We start from the raw sequence: 20,614 nt of genomic DNA, 5'->3' as shown, positions 1-20,614 counted from the left end.
TTACCATGTCTTTACCCTCGTTAGATAAAGTTAGATAAATGAATAGATATTTATTTCTATGCAAAACCTCCGCCTACATACACTGTACTAGTATACATGACGTTAATAGGGATGTCTTCGTTCGCGCTTTATAAGGTGCCTTAATGTCTGCTATGAAAATAGCTTATTTACCAAATGTTTAACAAGATGTTCATGCACATGGCTAAAGGTTACAAACCTAAGGGGGTGAATATCTTTCGCATGCAGATTCACCTGAGATTATTTTATATTCTTTTGTAACAGCCTGACATGCAGGGTATTATGTTTTTCACAGCCTGTAGGCCTATATGCCGCATAAAATACCAGTAAATGCAGGTAGGATGGTGCTTCATTGAACGGATACATACTGCGTGGGATTTAATAAATAAATCCATCATTTGTGGTACAGAAAAATTACATATACATGATTTCAAACAAGCCCCTTGCCATTTGTTATGCGACAAAAATAGTAACAGGTGACATATCCTAAAGGTAAAGGAAGGGTAGTAGAAAATTATGTTGCCACGATTTAAATGCATGTTAAACCGAGCGTGATTGGTTACTTTCAAATATGTCACATGGTGACAGAATATTTATTAAAAACCATGATCGAGGTGAAAAATATTAGATTCCTTGGCCTGACTTGCCTTAGGTTGTTTCAACGCCAGTCTTTCTGAATCAGGTGAGTTTTGGTTGTTTGCTGCCTTAAAATATGTCACTTAATTATAAATTGTGACTTGAGTTCTACGTACAGTACTACCAGCTATTTGTGTGCGTTGTAAGAAATCATTCATGATCAGTGCAACAGTTTTTGTGCATTTGACAGATGTTTTATGACAAAATAACAATTACATTTTACAGTGCACTGTTTGAAAGGACTGAAATTTGGACGCATTAAATAAGCACTCATTATCAATGACGCGTTGGTCCCCCCCTGAAATGTTTGCAGCAAGCTAACGAATAATTTGCTGCGAATTTGCTGCAAACAAAAGAGTTTGCTAGAAACTGTTTGCAGGTTGTTGCAAAAAAAAGTGGTTACTGCAAATTTGCTAAAAATTTGCGAGACCATCTAAGTTTCCAGCAAGTTTGGAAAAAGCCTTCAAATCCTTTCAAATTTTAATCAGTACATCATTTGCATCGTAAATTCCATTTTGCAAACAAATTATCGTGGAAATTAAAAATGTTACTACTTTATATAAAATTTTTATTTACAATTAAAAAGACATCCTTACCCCCTTCTAAAAGAAGCTGGAGAATCTATCCTTCATAGTAAAAGTGGAAGTAAATTCCATTCCCTTGGAGCAGCGACTTTAAAAGAATTGTCACCATATGTGAGAAGTTAAGTTTTAAAAGGTGTTTAGAGTGGATGGTCAGCTGGTCCGGGAGTGGTGTCCGTAAGTTGATACAAGATTGCATAAACAAGGTGGGACCAAATTGCAAAGAGCAGCTTGAGCATATACGAAAAGTTAAAAAAGAGAATCCATACTCTTATAGGTAGCCAGTGCAGTCGTTTGGGAATAGGGGTGGAATAAAAAAAAAATCAAAGTAAAAAAAATGTCATTTGATATTCCTTTTTCTCATTGAATGGTATTTCAAGATCGGCATTTGGAATATTAAATGAAAAGTACACAAATGGAGTATTCTGATGGAATAAATCGCCCATTTCTTCTTTAAAAAGTTCTCCCAGTGCTATTATAAGCTTTCCAGTGTCGAACGATAAGTGGTTATAGTACAGTAAACAGAAATAATATAGGTTTTTCACAAGACACGATTCGGAAATCCTTGCGGCTAATTTAAAACTAACCGTGGCAGCAAAACCACAAAGTTTTTCATTTTAACATTAGTATTTTGCATAAGGTCTTGGTTCTCTTTGTCACCATAAATATAATGTAGTTACCTGTCTCTGTTGACACTTAATGACACATTTGGTCTACAATATACACTGATGCTCATAAGTTAAGCAACACTTTCTTATTTCTCGAATTTCTCAGCAACCAAAATTTTTATTGAGGCAAAATTTGTACAGTAGCTAGATATTTCTCTTGTTTTTACTTTGACTTACTGGACCGTGACATTAGAGTACTGTTTACTGTTGGACACGGTAGAATATGCAATGGGGGTGCCACTTGCGAAAAACACAGTTTGGCCATGCTATGAGGAGCTTCCAGTTTGGCTGGTTTCATGGGCACAATTTGTTATATTGGACCAACCAATGGTTATAAGAGGACTCAACATGGTAATCAGATGGCAAATAATGGGAAGCCATCGTGCTGGGGTGCCAAAGACAGATTGCAAGGCAACAAAAAAGTAGCACCAAGTCAAGTGTCCAAGCTGGTAGCAAAATGGCGCCAAACTCATCATGTATTGGACAAGCCTCTTTCCGGTAGACCAATATTAACTGAAGCAAGAGATGAAGATATCTGGTTCGATTATGCCACCAGGACCAGTTCATATCGGCCAAAAAAACTGAGGAACACCTGGCCTGGATTAGGAACGGCTCGAATCAGAAGGCAAACAGTCAACAGGCATCTTTTAGAAGCTGAACTTCCATCTAAAAGACCTCGTCAAAAGCCACAGTTGACCAACAGACACAAGCAAATAAGACTGACATGAGCCAGAAAGATGGAATCTCAGGACTGGGCGAAAGGTCCTGTGGACTGAGGAGACCAGATTCACTTTGATGTATGCAGATGGTCAACTAGGTGTCTGGAGACGTCCAAACCAAGCGTTTCAGGATGACTGTGTTCTTCTGCGTGTTCAGAATGGTGGAGTATCCGTCATAGTATGGTGCGGTTTCTCATATGATGAAAAATTGGCACTGTAAGTCATTCAAGTGAGGTACCCTGGTCAGCATTACAGAGACGAAATACCATTGGGGCGCATTCAAACACACATTCAAGCAAATCCAGGAAGAAAAAACATTTTGGTGCAGGACAAAGCGCCCATCCAGAAAGCACGGTCCGTGCAAGACCCGCTGCAACAGCACCGTATCCCACATTTGGATTGGCCTGCATATTTACCAATTCTCAATGTAATCGAACATGCTTAGGATATGATTGACAGGGCAGTAAATGAGAGACAACCTCCAGTTAGAAACATTACGGAGGTCCAGCAGGCAATAAATGAAGAATGGAACCGGCACCAAAAGCAAGATTGGCAGAATTTGGTGGCAAGTTGCAGGAGACAATGTGAAGCTGTTGTTCAAAACCGGGGAAGGCACACCCGATATTATTGCATAATAGACGATTAATCATCTATTATCTACAGTGTTTCTTTATTAAAACTTATTCTTAGATGATTGGACTTTATTTTTTTCATAATAAGCTGTTTTAATCAGCACGCACTTTTTGCTGTGTGAGCATACTTTTTTGACATATGGTTTGGCATATTTTAGTACCGTTTGGTTAATAAAGCTATTTTGATTATTACAATAAGCTATGTGGTGTATTTCTTTACCGAAATATTCAACTTGAATAAGTTATTTATAAAATATGAAAGAAATATGCATAATTCCACCAACAAATGAAATAATGATCAAGATAGAAGGAACTTTTGAAAAAATCGGGGTGTTGCTTAACTTATCAGCATCAGTGTATATACCTGGAGAGGTCATCTCGTGTTAGAGTATAAAAGACATCAAATACTCTTTGATGTCTTTTATACTCGTGAAATAAACAGATTGATGGATAAAAAATAAATGTAACTTGAGGCTGATCAAATTATACTTGAAACTGACAATATTTTAACAAAAGAATATCCACTCTAAGTTTTTTAAAGAGAAAACAAGGGTTTTCATCGTCTTAAATAACCTCTCCGCGTTTGGTTCTACCGGTATCTAAAATGATATCAAAGTATTTTTCTTTCTCAAAATTAAGTTTGAATGTTGAACCATATTTTGTAATCTTGATTAGAAAATTCCTGTCATGCTTAACTATGCATAAGCCATACATTGCGAAATACAATACGTTCTTCACCAGATATTTCCTTACCACTCCACTCCACAACATAGGCTTACCGGTACTGTGACTTGCATTATGAAGTTTGGAGATTACAAGAAGATCAGTGTGTTTTTAATTCGTCTAGGTATATTCCCGCTTTTTTTTAGTTGGGCCAATCGCTCCAACAACTCTCGTATAGACAGATACCAACGTCTATTTCCAGCGGTTAAATAAGGCTAAAACATATTTGGGTAAAAACCATACTAAACGTGACCCCAGGTTGCTATTAACATCATTTCATTTTATCTTACATATTCATATTTATTTTTCAGTTGACCAGACTCACCGTACAGCCAGCATGTTGTCGTCATTCATTTTGACCGTTATCTTCACCAGCCTTGTCTGCTGCACTGCTGGTGGGGTTGTCGAAGGTATAAGCATGCAGACAGTATTCGATTATCTAAATTTTTGTACAATCCCTGAGAGTTTTATTATAAATATGGTTTAACTTCCTTATGTCATCACTAACACATTAATGGTGTAAATGTTCAAGAGGTGATTTTCCGTAATCAAAGTGACAAATAATTAGTTTGATAACAAAAGAAAATCTTAAAGAAGATGGTAATAGTTTCAGGTCGGGATGACTGAAATAAAAAAAATGATCTGGAAGACCCATTTTGTCACAGTATGTTAAACGAATAAATACATAAACACATATTAGTAAGTTGAATTTGACTCTGGAAAATAAGGACATAATGTCAAAATACGATAAAAACTCCTTTAATCCAGATACTGCTGTCAAATTACGCGCCTTTTGGACCTTTATTTAGTCAAAGGAATAATTGCTGGACGAGTAACGCAATTTCATTTCAGAACTTCATCATATTCGCTCAAAGCGAGGGTTGGCCGATTACGGCAATTGGTGTGGAGCGGAGACCACTGGAAAGGGCTTGCCTTGCTGCACGTGTGATAATACAGTAGACGAATGCCGGTGTGTTTTTTATTATTTATTTATTTATTTATTTATTTATTTATTTATTTATTTATTTATTTATTTATTTTTGTTAAACTGAACGTAATTGACTGGTTGATCTCATATGCAAGTAGTAGTAGATGTAGTGAATGTAAAAACACTTGGGAATCACAGTACGTTATTGTATGTTTAAACAACTTGAGTTGCATGTACAGGGTATGTTCTATTCAATTCTCAGTGATTTCACCGCAAAAATAAAGGACTTTGTACTACATTATTAGAGAGTCCATTCACTTTCTTAACCCGGTTATATTTTTCATCCATCTAGTAAATGTCTGAAACCAAAGGACAGCCTAGACGAAACCTGTCTTCGACACGATATGTGTCTGTGTGATAAGTGAGTATTTTGACCGAGAACGTCTACCCGTGTGACAGGAATGGTAGTTCTCTGGGTACCGTATTCAGTTTCCCATCACTTTATACAGGTGACATTCGCGCCATATAGATGTACGAAGTACTACCCCTAGTACTAGTACGTCTTATACTGACCCTAACCTGTTCTACGGGTACATTTAATCTGAAATGATATGGGACCCTGGTCTTAATTTCTAGGACTACCATTCCTGTCAGCCCGGGAGTGGTTTTCTGTCGTCTTTTAATGTTAAATTTGCATATGACAAAATTGTGGTGTCCATTACCTGTATGCTTTGGTCGACCTTTTACGTCACCATGCATTTTCGCTTTGAGTTAGCGGACGCTACCCAAGTTATCATTATAGTTAAGGTAATACCGGTATATGCCTTTAAACAGTACAGCGGTAAACATCAGACAAAAGACTTTCCTGTCACTTTTCAGTTTCTTTACACTTTGTGACTTCGCCGATTCTTGTATTCAATCGTATTCTTGTATACACATATTAGTAACTTTGTAAATGTCCTTTTATTATCGTTATATAATCTAAGGCTTCGTTCACATGCAATGTCTATTTTCTAAATTCTATTTTCTATTCGCGCTATCTTATGATCACGGTCTGTGCACTGAATATCCCGCCGTGTAATTACTGGCAGCGCGAGCCAGTTACTTATAGTAACTTATAGTAACTGGCTCGCGCTGCCAGTAATTACGCGGCGGGATATTCAGTGCACAGACCGTGATCATAAGACATGCCGCAAATAGAAAATAGAATTTAGAAAATAGACATTGCATGTGAACGAAGCCTAATTCTATGACAATCCTAAGGTATGGTTTGGTACAAGAAATTATTGATTGTCCATTTAAATATAAATTTACCTTTGTACGTACATTAATGCCGTGAAAGCACATTGTATTGGGTGATGTATTTTAAAATATGTGATATTTTACAGACCTCCGGTGGGATTAGTGCACATGTGTTACTGTGAGAAGCAGGTGTACGATGCCGTAGGGCAGGATCACATTTGCTGTGAATATGGCAAATGGTGGCAATATTTTGAGAAGAAACATTGCCTAGCTTACAGAAAGAGCATGCAGTTGTTATTCAAGGCTATACCATGTTGGTGTGACAAGAAAAAGGAACTTGTTCTCAACTTCAGTAAATGTTAAGTGACTATTTCCTCAGTACTAGTGTTGCAAGCACTAGTATGCCCATCTTATATGAGCACAAGTGGGTAGATCAAACCTAAAAAATGAATAAATACGATTCCTGGAACTTTAATTTTACTGAGAATCGAAATTAGAACTAGAAATCAAGTAATATGGTTAGATAAAATTTAAAACTTTCAGAATAAAAATGACCCTAACTGTATCACACGTTTATTCTCCTTTATTTGATTCTATACATTAAGTTATAGATCGCTACTGGTGAAGAGGGTGGCGTCTCGCATATTTCAGTAAATGTTTCGATCAAACGATGCTTAAGTCTCAACGCGTGATTGCTTGTAATGGGTTTGTAGAAAAGCATTGCAGTTAACGTTTATAGCGAAAACTGCTATTCTTCGGTTAACGGTGAATATTTAGTATATCTTCGTTCAGTATACAGGTAATATAAAGGCACTTTTAAATTCAAGTATAACAGGTTCATAATTATCATGTAGTTGGACTACTGTAGATTTATCTTGGATCAGAGCTGTATAAAACTTTCTTTCCTGACGTTCAGACCAACCTGAACTCCACTAGGGTATAAATACCGGGTACATGTAATTTCTTAAAATTGATGATCATGAATTTTTACGCGCCGTAACATGCTCTCACTGCATATAAACAGTCTATTGGCAGTCTTGTAGAAAAAAGAAACAACCTACATTAAGTCAATGTTAAAAAAAATATATATATATATATATTTTAAACAATTAGAAACTTGAGATTTTAGCAGCTGTCGGCCTTATTTAGATAAATCCAAATTTTAATTAAAATCCAAACCAACCGACTATTAAAATCATTGTTTTATTTTGGGAAGGGGGAATTTATTTATTTCAAACATTCCAATTTCATTCATTACAGGTACACAATTTCGTGAATTTGCTATAATTGTTAAGGTATCGATATGTGATAAACAATGTAATTTATAGAAGCCCTTCCTTTCCAAAGTACATGCATAAATTCTGTAATATGAAGAAAAAATGAATTTTGTATTTCTGCTCTTTTAAAAAATTTTAACTGCACTTTTTTAAAATCCATTTTTCAAATACATTTAAGATCACACTTGTACAGTGCTTATAGTACACAAAGGCTAGAATTGTCTTGGAGATTGAACATGAAGATCGATTTCCAAAAACCCTCGTAACTTGGACTGACGAATTACGAAAATTGAGGTTGTAATAAGCTCAAGGTGAAGACCTACCAGTAGTTCACATGTTGCACTTAGTATTCCTGCTTCGGCAGTTTGCGAAACCTCCATATACTAGTAATAATTTCTCATAAGATATGGCGACCTTGTTGCTTGACTAGAAAGATACCCAGTTTTCACCCATTTAAACGTTTTTTTCGCTTCCCTCATTTTTGGACCCTGGGCTTAGTTTCATCAAGGAGTTATAACAGTTATAACTGTTATAACTCCTTGGTTTCATCAACACTGGATAGTGCTATCCTCTGGATAATACTGTCAATTAAATAACTTTGTTATCCTCTGGGCAATTATCCTGTGAGTAAAGTAATGTTTACTAAACAGTAGATACCCGGTACTTATTTTTGTCTCTGATATTGCTTTTCATTGGTTAAATAAAAAGTCTGCTATCCTCAGGATAACTGTCCAGAGGATAACAATTTATCCAAAGGATAGCGTTATCCATATGATAGGGATATCCAAAGTTGATGAAACGGGGCCCTGGATGTAATAATGTGCATATACCGGTAATTACATACCAGCATGGTACCCAGAGCAACTCCACAGTTGACATTTGAAATAACAGACTATACTCAAAACCACAAGTAAAATCGTCCAGGTGTAAACCGCTGTACATTTCATCCTGTTCTGTCATTTCTCAGACTGGGTCGGCGTGGGGGGCTCGCTGTCCAGCACAATCTGGCACTTTTACAAGTTAAAGTTACACGAGTAAGTCTTCGTGTAAAATGCTTGTTTATTACAAACAATAGTCAGATAGCCCTTTTACCGCAGTGATACATTAGTTAAGCCGATCGCTATCGCACGGTTGATCGCTGTTCGCCTCGCGACGTTCGCTTTGTCCCGAAGTTGGCAGCATTAACTACGGTGTCCTGAATGCAACTTACACAAAGGCCAGCCGGATGTAGGCGGTTTACAATTCATCTCCTTTGTTTATTGTAATTACTAGTGATACTACCCTCAATCTTTGAAATATGAGAAGGTAGGCCAAGTAAACCTGATGACTGCCATAAGGTGTGTTTTTGCTCTTGGCGTTTCCTTCTTATTGTATAGTTTTCTTACCTTCAATAAATAAAATTGGAAAAGCGAATTACGTGATTACACTTTCTCGTAGTTTTATATAATATTGTAGAAAATGATCCACCCAGGTAGGCCAAGTTATCCTTTGGGCAAGAGAAATATAATTGTGGTACCTTTTAAAACTGGTACACGTATAATATGGTGCAAATTTATGTTGTCTTATTTGAGGTGTAAATGTCTGTTGTATTATATATGCAATATACTTGGTGCTGTTGTACTTTACAACGGTATATCACGTGGATGATTTTGTGTAATGCTAGTGATGATCCATTGCGCAATTTCAGCTTTATACATAAGATGACGCTGCATATTACTAATGTTGCTGTGATATTTTTCTTCTCCCTCTACTCTCTTTGAGGCAGTTTATTGTACAGTGTTGTTTGAGACTGTTTCACAGCATGCATGTACGTGTTTTATGAAGTTACTCTTAGAACAATGATAAAGCAAAACTCAGGTTTCTATATTGTGCTTCTAATGAGTAATCAATTTTCTTTTTTGTGTTTAACTGCCTGACTTATCATTGTCTTAATGTGATATTTATTTAAGAACATGAAGAACAAAATATTTTGTCTTTTTGTCTTTTTGGGTCTTTCAAAACTTTTCAGCAAATAGAATATATTTAAGCATGGAACTATATGTTCCATGGTTTAAGTTACTACACTGTAACATCGACTCAGTTTTTCCTTAATGAAAACTTGGAAAATAATAAAAGCACGGAGGTTTCGCTATGAAAGGTCCACTTTTTCAGAAAAAGAACCCCTTTGAAATTGCTGGCTGACTACGGCTGGGTTTTCATTAATTTAGTAATGATTTTCGTCTTCTATATGTTCTTTTTGTTCATTAAAAAGCATACAAAGTATATCTTCAAATTTCTTGTTTACAAATTGACATGTTTTAACATGTGGACGTAGTTCTCCGGATCTCCGTTTAATAAGGAAATAACTGTGGTGTGCCTGTCACCGTTCCAACCGTGTCACCGTCATTAATATTTTCTCTTAGACCCCATTCTCATGTACCGGTAGACCAGCATGTTTCTAGACAAGCAAAGTGCTCGAAACGGTCCGCATGAATTGTTAAAGAAATTAATAGGAAAAAAATGTGTCAAAGTGCACAGTTAAATTCAGACTGAAATGTCGATAAAAAGGGTAAAAAAGAATGGCCAAATCTTATAAACTTTCTGCCTGAATTGTGTCATAGCTTATTGTACCTCTCGATAGATTATAAGATACTGGAACATGTACATATACTTGCAGACTGTACGTTGTACATGTACACTGTCATAAGATAGTCCACTTAATCATTGGTCTAAGGACACGTGATGTAACGTTCGAAGATACTAAGTGGCAGGTACGACAACTTTTCTTTTGCGTATACCGACTACCCGGCAAAGATTACAGTAAAGCTACAGAGCATCCATCTCCGAGATACAATCGGAAGTAATTTAGCCGGACTTTTTCATTGTGTTCGCGAGAAAACGCCCGGTGAACACCAAAGGGTGCGTGGGGTCCGTCCATTGGTTCGTTGGACTAATGCAACAATTGATCACGAGCATGTGACAAGAAGATTATAGCTGACACGCTGGCACAGGTGAGACACGCTCTCTGAAGTCAGTTTGATCGAAGACAGGGAAAGGTGAGTGTCCGTTTGTGAATTCACTGGTAGCTCTAAGTGACAAACGTTTGTTACGGCTTTCCTCGGATACAAGCATACCCCGGTACTTGGGTCTTAGGCATATAGAAGCATTAACCGGACATTGTCCATAATATTTGTGAATACTCCAAGCTGTGTACGTGATCTATCTCTGGCGGAGCCAATATGTTGTTAATTAAGATAGTGGTGGGGACCAAGGTGATTTTTTCGGCTTTGTTCGACTATTAGTATATAGAAGACGAAGGGAATTTTACTGAAATGCTGCACATGGTAAGGGTACATGTGAAGAGTAGATTGACGGAAATTGATTGACTTAGTCTCCTTTAGCCATCCTGTTTAATTATTTTGGGAGGGAAAGTTGGATGAACGTACCTCAGCTGTTAAGGGTCATTATGTCTCCTGGATTAGCCACATTTTTCTTAGCGCTTACATTGTTTGTATTCAGCATGGATAGTGTCGAATGTCAAGATGAAATTAAGAATTGAAGTATCTAGAGGTTTTAAACTGAGGGTGTATTCCCAGAGATTTAGATCGATCCAGAGATTAAGATTTAGATCGACCTAACTCCCTGGGGGTTCACGTTAAATTGCAGTCAACCGAGCACGCATCATAGTTAATTGCCCCTTACCCCCTTACAGCTTTCAGTAGGCGGGGCAGACGCTTAAGCCGGCTAAGCTGACAGAAATCTAGTGAGACTCCCCACAGGGATAGATCGATCTAAAATCTATGGAAATGGGGTCTTAGATACACTGTTCAGTTACATGTACAGGGTATATGTACATGTGAGATAATTAAGTTTTATACTGAAAATAACGTTTGAAATTGAGGTTACTACATGTACGTCTCAGCCGCAATACTTTCTAAAGGTCTTCCTCGGCTAACTTCGTTGAAGCTCCAGTATAAGAGTTTTAACTTTTATTAAATTCTAATTTCATCTTTATCTTATATGTTGAATATATTAGTGCCTGTGCTCATTTGGTTCAGAATCTCTCCTGACAGGATGTGATAGATAGATATATAGATATCGACGACTGCCCTGAAAGTGCGTAATATATATATATATATATATATATATATATATATATATATATATATATATATATATATATATATATATATATGTTGTCTTCTTTCTTTAGAGACTTTCACGTGTAGAGGGCACACAATGACAATGTTGGCGCCACTTGCTGCGTTATTTGTTTTTACCTGCACCCTTGCCTGCTTCGCCCATGGAACTGATGTACCGGTAGGAGGTACTGGTATGGTTTCTAAACTGCAATCCCTACTGTTCACCACGTGATTAAAATTAGAAAATGTTATCAAATCACGATAATATAAATGCCAAAATAAATATCTCACTGAATTACATGTAGATGTCCATGCAGGTGCAGTAACATGTAAATGCACAGACACGTGTACCAGTGTAACGAAACTGAGGGTCTGCGTAACAGAAATTCCGCCCTCCATTTAGTTATAATGGTTAGGGTTAGCCTGACCGAAGTGGTTCAGAATCTATGGCGAGGTTAACCTGTACAAATGAGTGGGAAGTGGACTCTCTAACATAGGGGGACTCTCTGTCACGTTACAGCGGAGGTAGATGTAGTTGTACACGAACAACGTGTATTATGTCAGAAGTTAAGTCGAGGGTATCGTGATTTTTTGTTTTAATTTCTGCTTATAGCATTTCATATTCGTTCCAAACGTTCACCGACAAAATATGGTAACTGGTGCGGATTGAAGACGACCGGCATCGGCTTGGACTGCTGTACCTGTGCCAACACAATAGAAGAATGCAGGTATCTTTAATAATTTCTTTTTTTTACGTATTACGTTTATTGTCGCTGATTCGCACGAAATTAACTGAATCATGTCATTGTAATGTCAGAACCTCCAGATAGTGTGGCTAACCGTTTTTACCTTATATATTTTTTTTTCTACAATTACAACAATATATATTCATTTATAAAATTTTATGAAACTGTCATAGGGGTACTAGAAGTTTTAAATAATATTATTTGTCGACAGAAAGATTTTTTTCTATTAATGATTTGCGTGCACTTTATGTTATTTTATTCATAGGGCTTGTCTTCCACCCAAAGACCAATTGGACGAAATGTGCCTCAGACACGACATGTGTCTCTGTGATCAGTAAGTATATAGATCTATAATTACAGCATCGCTTTTGTTTTCAAAGTACATGTAGATTATGCGACCAGTATTTCAGTATGCTAGAACAAATTTGCCAAAAATGGTTTCTTTAACAATATTGATAAGATAAGTCAATTCCTCACGCCATTTGTTTCTACAGCACAAAACAGTTTTAGGTTTTATTGCCAAGCAGAATACCCATCTTTTCTGCCTATAGGCTACAGGGTGACCCAAAAATAAACCTACTCTTCGACTGCCTTTGATATTGTTTTGATTTAGATATTTATTGTCATGGATACAGGTATAATGAGTTAATGTGAAGAAGAAATATTAAAATCATAATAAAATAAGATAGGGTATGAAAAACCGTTCTCAAAAACACATTTGTTAGTAATGGGAAGTCAAAGAGTGAGTTCATTTTTTGCACATCCTACATAACCGTAATTACTTGTTTTCGTCGTAAGGAATTATTTTTAGAAACGAAAAAAAAAATAACGGGGTCCTTTGACCTCTGTACGCACCTTTATCTTTCATTACCACACCCGTCTCCTATCAGGTCTATAAGGGTTCTCCCTCGTTTTTCGACTCTATTCTTTCTTTCCTGTTTTGGACGTGTGCCACGTATATTGTACAATGTATACGGAACGTTTGCTGTCTAATTTTTTTAGTTCATTTTTCATTTCAACTTGCTTATCTATTACAATTATCCCCTGTGCCTTCGGATTTGACTTTCGTGTTTACTTTCTACTGCACGCTTACATGTACTTATATCAAAGTATCTTATTTAGTTTTTCACAATATTTCAAACCACCCGCCTGCCTCAACTTTTCCCCTTACCATCTGTATTATAACTTTCAGACCACCGTCAAATGTTCTCCACAAATGCTACTGCGAGAGAGAGGTTTACAACAATATTAAAGGATCCTCCGTGTGTCGGCAATACAGCGGCTGGAAAAATCTTCTCAAGCGTGCTCAGTGTTCAACCTACGCCGCCTCCATGGTCGCGCTTTTTGGGGGATTACCCTGCTGGTGTGACTCTAAACAGAAATATGTTCCTAATTTTTCTAGTTGCTAAAAACCAAATAGTTTGTTAACTTACAGGAGCACGACAAAAACAATGGGGATGAAGACGGTCATCGCTTACTTTCCTTGGATAATAAGGTTATATTCAGGCTGTGCCCTCGTACGATTTTATACACATTTAACTAATGTGGGTGAAACGTCGTCTTTTTCAAATTATCATAATTGCTTACTGCTTTAATGACATAATATATAATTACGTAATATTACTGATTCATTGTTATTCTTTTTTGTAAGAGTATACTGCCTAATGTTAATCTCCTAATAAACAGCGACTGCTTTCTGTGAAACAAAAACAAAATTGGCGTATTCTCCATTTACACCCCTTTATCATAAAATTTTAGTTAATTTCTCTAACAATGGCAATGTTAGTTAACACATTTAAAAAATATCTAACACCCCATTTCCATATATTTTTAGATCAATCTATCCCTGTGGGGAGTCTCACTAGATTACTGTCAGCTTGGCCGGTCTTAAGCGTTTGTCCCGCCTACTAAAAGCTGTAAGGGGGTAATTAACTATGGTGTCCGCTCTGCTGACTGCAATTTAGCGTGAACTCCCAGGGAGTTAGGTCGATCTAAATCTTAATCTGTAGATCGATCTAAATCTCTGGGAAAGCACCCTAAGTATAATTTTAATACAGTCCAACAAAATAGCACAGTCGAACAGACAATCAGATAAGATGGGAAAGGATATATTAGTTGGAATCGTCCGAATGAACCCAAAGTCGCGATTTACCTTAAAATCGAGTTTTCGCGGGATTTGGCTTTGGCAGACAAAGTAAATTAAGTTCTTGAGTTTAATCGCTTACTTTTCGACGAATCTTGCCAACTTACGTACAGCGACATGCAGATATGGGGGAAATCCATCTTCAAACAGCCGATTGTTGCCGTGAAATTCCTGAAGTTTATTTGACTTCGAAATAAACCGTCGGTCGATATGAAAGTTTTTGTCCGTGTGACGGGAATGATAGCCCTAAGAATGGAGTTGTGGGGTCAGTATACGAGAAGAATTTCGCCTGTACATAAAGGACCACGGGGGAAGGACTGCGGTTCCTAGCTATAGTGGAGTACCATTCCTGTCACACTGGTCTTGCAATCGACTTGGCACCAAAGACCACACACCGTTTCCGACCAAAAGTGACGCGCACAGCAACGAGAAACTTAATACTTGTGTGGCTGAAGGCAGTAGTTCCCAAAAATAGTGACTGGTCACAGATTATGCACAGTATATTTCATTTTAGGTTGCATGTCTTAAATTGTCCAATCACAGCTGAGAGGCGAGCTTATTCCCCAAAATAAGCTAATGCACTCATGTGGGTGAGATTAATGTCAGGTTTTAATGCCAGTTCTTTGCGACGTGTATGCTTCCATTCAGCTGTAGTTGTTATGTTTTTAAAATCGTGATTCATATCCAAGAAAGGAAAAAATAAACAACAAAGAATAAGCGTCAAATGGATATTGAATTTATTTCATCGACAGTGTAAAAGTAGTAAAATTAGATCAAAATAACATATGTTTTATATATTTTACGGAAGAAATGGCTATCATACAATGGTATGGATGAGTAGAAAGTGCAGCAAAAATTGCCTTATCTTGATATATATTCAAAATGATTATTCTTTACCCGCACATTGAGGCGTTATTATTTCAGTCCGACCTATTTAGCTCTCAAAATATCCGTTTGACTCGCATTACTATTTATGGTGATTGACACTGTGGGAAACCTAGCACAACCGAAGACGACGTTTGGCAGTAGCACGGGGCAAAGAGAAATGCTGATTTTAACCCAGCTCTGTAGGACTCGCAACTACTGCGGGCAAAGAAATTCCACCACCAGCTATACTCCGTGCAGACGTTATTGGCTGAGGCATCATTGTAGATCTCCATATTGCACTGACATAATGCGATCAGCTCGGGTAAGTCCCCTGGTGGCCTATATTGTACAATGATAGAAAACGCAATTAGCATGCCGAGATCCTTCTCCAGCTACAGCATTGGTCAAAAAGGTTGTCCCACCCCCATTTCCATGTACTTTTATTTACAAATGATACGCCTCACAGCTGTGAACTGTTAGAAATAGTGCTTTTTATCAAGGATACCGTGTCTAACATGATTAATGGTTAAAAAAAATACAAAATAGTGGTGAAAATATACATATTTTATACCATTTAGTAAAATTTATAAGAGGTACCCCCTCAAATCGACTGTTTCACTGTTTCTTCTACAGATGTAAAGAAATGTCTATAAAATTGAAAAGGTGCCATCAAATGTCACCAAATTCACACACAATTAGCATTAGGGTGTGCTCGTTAAAGATCACGTGCCTAACAGCGTGTGCGTCTACCGCGTACTGCAATTATCTCCTGTAGACGGCGCGACAAGCCTTCAACATGGGTAACAATTCTGTTATGTGGGATATTGTCCCATTCATCCAAAAGAGCGTGGCGGAATTGGTCAAGATTATTTAGGAATTGGTTCTCCTCTGCAATGCACATTCCAATTTATGCCACAGGTGCTCAGTAGGATTAATATCAGGACTCAAAGACGGTTGACCCATCCTCAGAACCCTGTGTTTCTGCAACAAATCGTTTGCCAGACGAGAGCTGTGAGCACGTGCGTCGTCACAATGAAGCCAGTAGTATCCCTGAAGTCACCTCTTGCAAATGGAATGAGATTTCTGTTGAGAATGTTACATCAAAATGCCCCTGTTACGTTTTGTTCCAAAAGGAACAATGTACTAATACCATGGGCTTGGAATGTTCTCCAAATGCGGATTGATCTAACACCTCAGGCGATATTATCCTGCACGCACCCTTCCAAGAGGCATTTTTTAACATGTCTATGGACCCTCTTTGACCATCGATGGGATACAAGAAATAATTTGATTCTGCATCAAAATCAACTTCCTTCCAGTGATGGATGGCCAGGTTCAGGTGCCTGTGGGATCACTGAACGTAGCATTCTCAGCTGATATCTCATTCCATCTTCAAGAACTGACTTTGGGGTTAACTTCAGGCTTTATCATGACTGCACACTTGCTCACACCTCTCGCCTGGCAACTGTTTGTTGAAGAAACATAATGGTCTAAGGATGGAACCACCATCTTTGAGCCCTGATATCAAACTTACTAATCAACTGTGACATGTATTGGAGTGTGCAATGCAAAGGAGAACCAACCCCATAAAAACATGGACCAACTCCCCCAACTTGTTTGAGAAGAAGAATACAATATCCCACAAAACAGAATTGTAACCCGAGTTGAAGGCTTGTCGCGCCGTCTACAGGAAATAATTGCAGTACGCGGTAGACGCACACGCTGTTAGGCACGTGATCTTTAATGAGCACACCCTAATGCTAATTGTGTGTGAATTTGGTGACATTTGATGGCGTCTTTTTAATTTTATAGTCATTTCTTTACATCTTTAGAAGTCACAGTGAAACAGTCGATTTGAGGGGGTACCTCTTATAAATTTTACTAAATGGTATAAAATATGTATATTTTCACCACTATTTTGTATTTTTTAAACCATTAATCATGTTAGACACGGTATACGTAATAAAAAAACACTATTTCTAACAATTAACAGCTGTTAGGTGATCATTTGTAAATAAAAGTACATGGAAATGGGGGTGGGACAACCTTTTTGACCAATGCTGTATAATGGATGTTATTTGTGGGAACATATATTTGAACTGCACATGTTTTCGGATTAACAGAACAAAGATTTTACTTGTAACAAATAAAAGAATGTATCAAACATAACAAATACTTATAGTCACCTAAATACACATCTCTTAATTCCAACGCGAAGAAGCACACCTGGCGAATATATTTGCTAGCAAATTTACACTGCCCTTTTTATGACCTTTATGATCCCAAGATGTTAAAGGTGGCGTGAGGTTTACTTACTTGTTACACAGACAGAGGTCGTGTTCTAAGCAAGCCGCGTCCAGTGAGTCCTTGGGTGCAAGGGCAGCCCTAAAAGAAATTTTGATTTCTTTATCATTTATATATTTTCGAAATATCATACCATGAAAAAGGGATACTATAGATTCATTAAGACAGCGCCGCCAATTAACTGGCCAGAGCTGAACTGTATCAAAGCAGATAGACAATAAATAAATAAATAAATAATAAATAAATACGTTTTAGGTGTAAACGTGTCGTAACAAACTCCCAAATCCGTGAGGTGACGATTGGATGGTCACGTAACTTTTGATTTAAGTTTCACTTTGGAGCAGTATAGAAAGCTTACTGCAATCAAAACAAAAACGGTTGAGGCTTTTGAAAGTTAACAAATCTCCATGATTGCTGTGGTCGTGGAAGGAACGAGGTCCCTTGTAAAACGGTCGGGGGCTACACACTGTGACCGCCATCATGAAATTCTACAGGCAGTCACGACGTGCTGGTAACGTGGCCGATAAAGATGTTAATCTAAACTTAAAATGTGAGCTATAACGATAATTTAATACATCATTTCCTTAGGTGGAACGTTTATCCCTTTTCTACGATGAAAAAAAACTAAGACTCCTATATGCTGCAAAGAAACAGTTATCATAAACATTTAGTGATTATTTTGTAAATCAGAAACAAAGCCCTGACAGGATCTTTAGTCTAGATGTTATATAGTGTAGGTGTCTGTAAAATACTTTATTAACTCTAAAGAGGTTAATTTGCAGCAATAAAGCTTTTTTTTCGCCAAGCCTGTTCAAGACTCTACGGAGAGCATGCAGGCCACGCTCTGGTACTACACGGTAACCGCAGTTTCCAGCGTCCGTTACGAGTACTTTTCATCATTTTAACAGGGCAAGCTTATTTCATATAAATGGTGTTGGTATACGTTTTAACCTTTTTTGTTTGGGTGTGTGCGTTAACGGTTAATGGTTACCGTTGAACCTTAACCAGGTTTTCAACTGCTTAAAACCTGGCTGCTGGAATAGCCAAACTGAGTCTCACATGTAAATTAGATTCACTAAATCTGCATTTTTAAATATCGATCTTCTCACCAATAACTGACTTGATTTCCTCACTAATAATTTACTTGTAGGTACAGATGTCGAGATCGCATAAAAACCTAACTGTCAGTCTAACTATGCATCGGAGTATTAGTTCGATGAAATTAATATCTTTAGGAATCAACAAACGGTATGTTGTTACACCGTTAGATCTTCTTGCGCGTTGGAGATACTGATTAATGACTGATTAAAAATAAAACTGACCAAATATCTGATATGGTTATATATACAGTAGTGTATGGAACATTGTTTGAACCCTTGACGAATTTTTGGAAATGTCTTTGCAAATTTGTGAGAACCAATATAATATTTTTTAAAACAAAAACGTGTTATTCTAAGCTAAAATCAAACATCTTTCGGCAAACGTATATGCAGGAATACTTTCAGATTATTTGTCTCGACGGTCTCATAAACAAAATTGAAATGTTATATAGGAAATAAGAATACTTACTCGCAGTCTGCTACGGTATCTTCACAAGTGCAAGCTGTCCCCACTCCAGTGATGCCGACACCGCACCAGTTTCCATAGACGAACAAGTCACGTTTGGCACGACTATGGGCCAGTAGGGCTGAAACATTAGGTACTGTTCGTAGTCTCATGTTCAATACCCATTTAATGTTTAATATCTTTTTACTATATTACGTCAATTTATTATCAAACTGTTGTAAACTGGATGGCAAACGTTTATCTTTGCTACTCTATAGTAATTACGAACACCACAAACAACTTTTAAAAGTATTTTGAAATACTATTAAAAAGTGATTACCTTCTTTAAAGGCAGCAGGATGGTCCTTGTTCAATTTTTCTGGCCGAGCAGTTACCAGAGTTGTAATGGCAATGACGACAACGGAGCTAAACCACTTCATGGCGACGCAGGCAATTCCCTTTTGAGGACAAAACCAAAATATATGCATATAATATGACCACACCTGACTTATATTTGATAGTTTGCGTTGAATAGCTGTACATTTTTACTTATGGCGGATACACTGAATTAGTAACTTTTTACAGTACCGTGTATACTCTCCCCGTGCATTAAATTTGTGAAAATCATATAAGAAAAAAAAAAAAAAAACGCGTAAAATATGTTAAACCTAAAATACCTAAAACAAAACTAAGATTGTTTTGCGGAAACCTGAGTTCCGACGATTAAGAAGTCCTCTGCATAGAGTGCCAAACAGTATACAAAAGCTTTATTTATAGAGATCGTGATATTTGATGATTGACCAAGATGCCAGAAATTGCAGGCCGCTCCTTACGGTTAGATAACATCAATTATCTATGAAAATGACTCGTGTTTCCTCATGCGAACGGTATCTCTGATAAGTATCAAGAGAAAATTATCATATTTAGACGTTTACAAGTGCGCTCGTTTAAATGACCTTAACATGGGTTGTCTTAATTGTTGTGCAGTAGCAATAACTGATGTCTGTCTGAGTCGCCATTTACTTGGTGAAAGTGATGTCTGTCTGGCTGTCTGCCAAATGGTTCATCCCGCTGATCTGTAACATTGTTCCTCGATATCTTAGATAGACAAGTAGTATTTTGAAATGCTGTTCGGTTTGAGCCTTATTACGTTGTGTATCATTTAGTAACATGCCTTTGAATTTTCATTTTTGGCATTTACATGTAGCATATATTTCTAATATTTCTTTTTTTTTTTTTTTTTTTGCTATATCTTTTTACGAAATCTACACAGAACATATTTGGTATATAGTCTTATGTGACATTGTAGGTTGACCTTCAGGAAAACGGCTGGTCTGATATAAAATTAATTATAATATTAAATGAAATTTCTAGGTGGCATTAGTTTTAGGTGTTGTTTTCTGAATATGCTTTCAAAATTAAAAAAATACCTTTAAGTTCATAATACTGCAAAATAGAACGCTT

At 37.1% G+C, this 20,614-nt stretch overlaps 3 protein-coding genes across 9 annotated transcripts; 2 read left to right on the top strand and 1 right to left on the bottom strand.

Annotated features, from left to right (window-relative positions):
* The first annotated feature begins 569 nt into the window (after positions 1–569).
* On the top strand, positions 570–6,712 carry LOC106158211 (uncharacterized). 2 transcript variants are annotated; one of them, XM_087009874.1, is made up of 5 exons: positions 570–700; positions 4,289–4,387; positions 4,830–4,947; positions 5,258–5,326; positions 6,294–6,712. In XM_087009874.1, exons 2-5 carry the CDS (start codon positions 4,315–4,317, stop codon positions 6,508–6,510), a joined length of 477 nt encoding a protein of 158 aa, XP_086866000.1. In that variant the 5' UTR covers positions 570–700; positions 4,289–4,314; the 3' UTR covers positions 6,511–6,712. The 2 variants fall into 2 exon arrangements, with proteins under 2 accessions (XP_086866000.1, XP_086865999.1); XM_087009873.1 differs by lacking the exon at positions 570–700 and adding an exon at positions 4,038–4,101.
* A 3,552-nt stretch (positions 6,713–10,264) lies between these two features.
* LOC106158218 (uncharacterized) lies at positions 10,265–14,006 on the top strand. 5 transcript variants are annotated; one of them, XM_087009875.1, is made up of 6 exons: positions 10,265–10,459; positions 11,116–11,234; positions 11,617–11,736; positions 12,159–12,273; positions 12,557–12,625; positions 13,484–14,006. In XM_087009875.1, the coding sequence occupies exons 3-6, from the start codon at positions 11,643–11,645 to the stop codon at positions 13,698–13,700; spliced, it is 495 nt and encodes a 164-aa protein (XP_086866001.1). In that variant the 5' UTR covers positions 10,265–10,459; positions 11,116–11,234; positions 11,617–11,642; the 3' UTR covers positions 13,701–14,006. The 5 variants fall into 5 exon arrangements, with proteins under 5 accessions (XP_086866001.1, XP_013389575.2, XP_013389577.2 ...); XM_013534121.3 differs by lacking the exon at positions 11,116–11,234 and having other exon boundaries at positions 10,266–10,459; XM_013534123.3 differs by lacking the exon at positions 11,116–11,234 and having other exon boundaries at positions 10,269–10,459; positions 11,617–11,730.
* A 1,148-nt stretch (positions 14,007–15,154) lies between these two features.
* Positions 15,155–19,888, bottom strand: LOC106181296 (uncharacterized). 2 transcript variants are annotated; one of them, XM_013565625.2, is made up of 5 exons: positions 19,828–19,888; positions 19,491–19,608; positions 19,175–19,292; positions 17,618–17,686; positions 15,155–15,640 (listed from the first exon to the last, which is right to left on the bottom strand). In XM_013565625.2, exons 2-5 carry the CDS (start codon positions 19,588–19,590, stop codon positions 15,406–15,408), a joined length of 522 nt encoding a protein of 173 aa, XP_013421079.1. In that variant the 5' UTR covers positions 19,591–19,608; positions 19,828–19,888; the 3' UTR covers positions 15,155–15,405. The 2 variants fall into 2 exon arrangements, with proteins under 2 accessions (XP_013421079.1, XP_013421080.2); XM_013565626.3 differs by lacking the exon at positions 19,828–19,888 and having other exon boundaries at positions 19,491–19,791.
* Between the last annotated feature and the right edge of the window lie 726 nt (positions 19,889–20,614).

Source organism: Lingula anatina, chromosome 3 (genome assembly GCF_051362555.1).
Source record: "Lingula anatina isolate TDL-2025a chromosome 3, LinAna3.0, whole genome shotgun sequence".
Taxonomy (NCBI): domain Eukaryota; kingdom Metazoa; phylum Brachiopoda; class Lingulata; order Lingulida; family Lingulidae; genus Lingula; species Lingula anatina.
This window is presented reverse-complemented; position numbering and strand designations above follow the sequence as displayed.

Bases quoted from the DNA above. Each gene is read 5' to 3' on its own strand.
- LOC106158218 (XM_087009875.1), top strand. From the start codon at position 11,643: ATGACAATGTTGGCGCCACTTGCTGCGTTATTTGTTTTTACCTGCACC. The intron at 12,274-12,556 runs GTATCTTTAATA...TTTTATTCATAG, and splicing joins AACACAATAGAAGAATGCAG to GGCTTGTCTTCCACCCAAAG. The intron at 12,626-13,483 runs GTAAGTATATAG...TATAACTTTCAG, and splicing joins GACATGTGTCTCTGTGATCA to ACCACCGTCAAATGTTCTCC.
- LOC106181296 (XM_013565626.3), bottom strand. From the start codon at position 19,638: ATGCATATATTTTGGTTTTGTCCTCAAAAGGGAATTGCCTGCGTCGCC. The intron at 17,687-19,174 runs GTAAGTATTCTT...AATTTCTTTTAG, and splicing joins GATACCGTAGCAGACTGCGA to GGCTGCCCTTGCACCCAAGG. The intron at 15,641-17,617 runs GTAAGTAAACCT...TGTACAATATAG, and splicing joins GACCTCTGTCTGTGTAACAA to GCCACCAGGGGACTTACCCG.
- LOC106158211 (XM_087009873.1), top strand. From the start codon at position 4,053: ATGAAGTTTGGAGATTACAAGAAGATCAGTGTGTTTTTAATTCGTCTA. The intron at 4,102-4,288 runs GTATATTCCCGC...TTTATTTTTCAG, and splicing joins TGTGTTTTTAATTCGTCTAG to TTGACCAGACTCACCGTACA. The intron at 4,388-4,829 runs GTATAAGCATGC...ATTTCATTTCAG, and splicing joins TGCTGGTGGGGTTGTCGAAG to AACTTCATCATATTCGCTCA.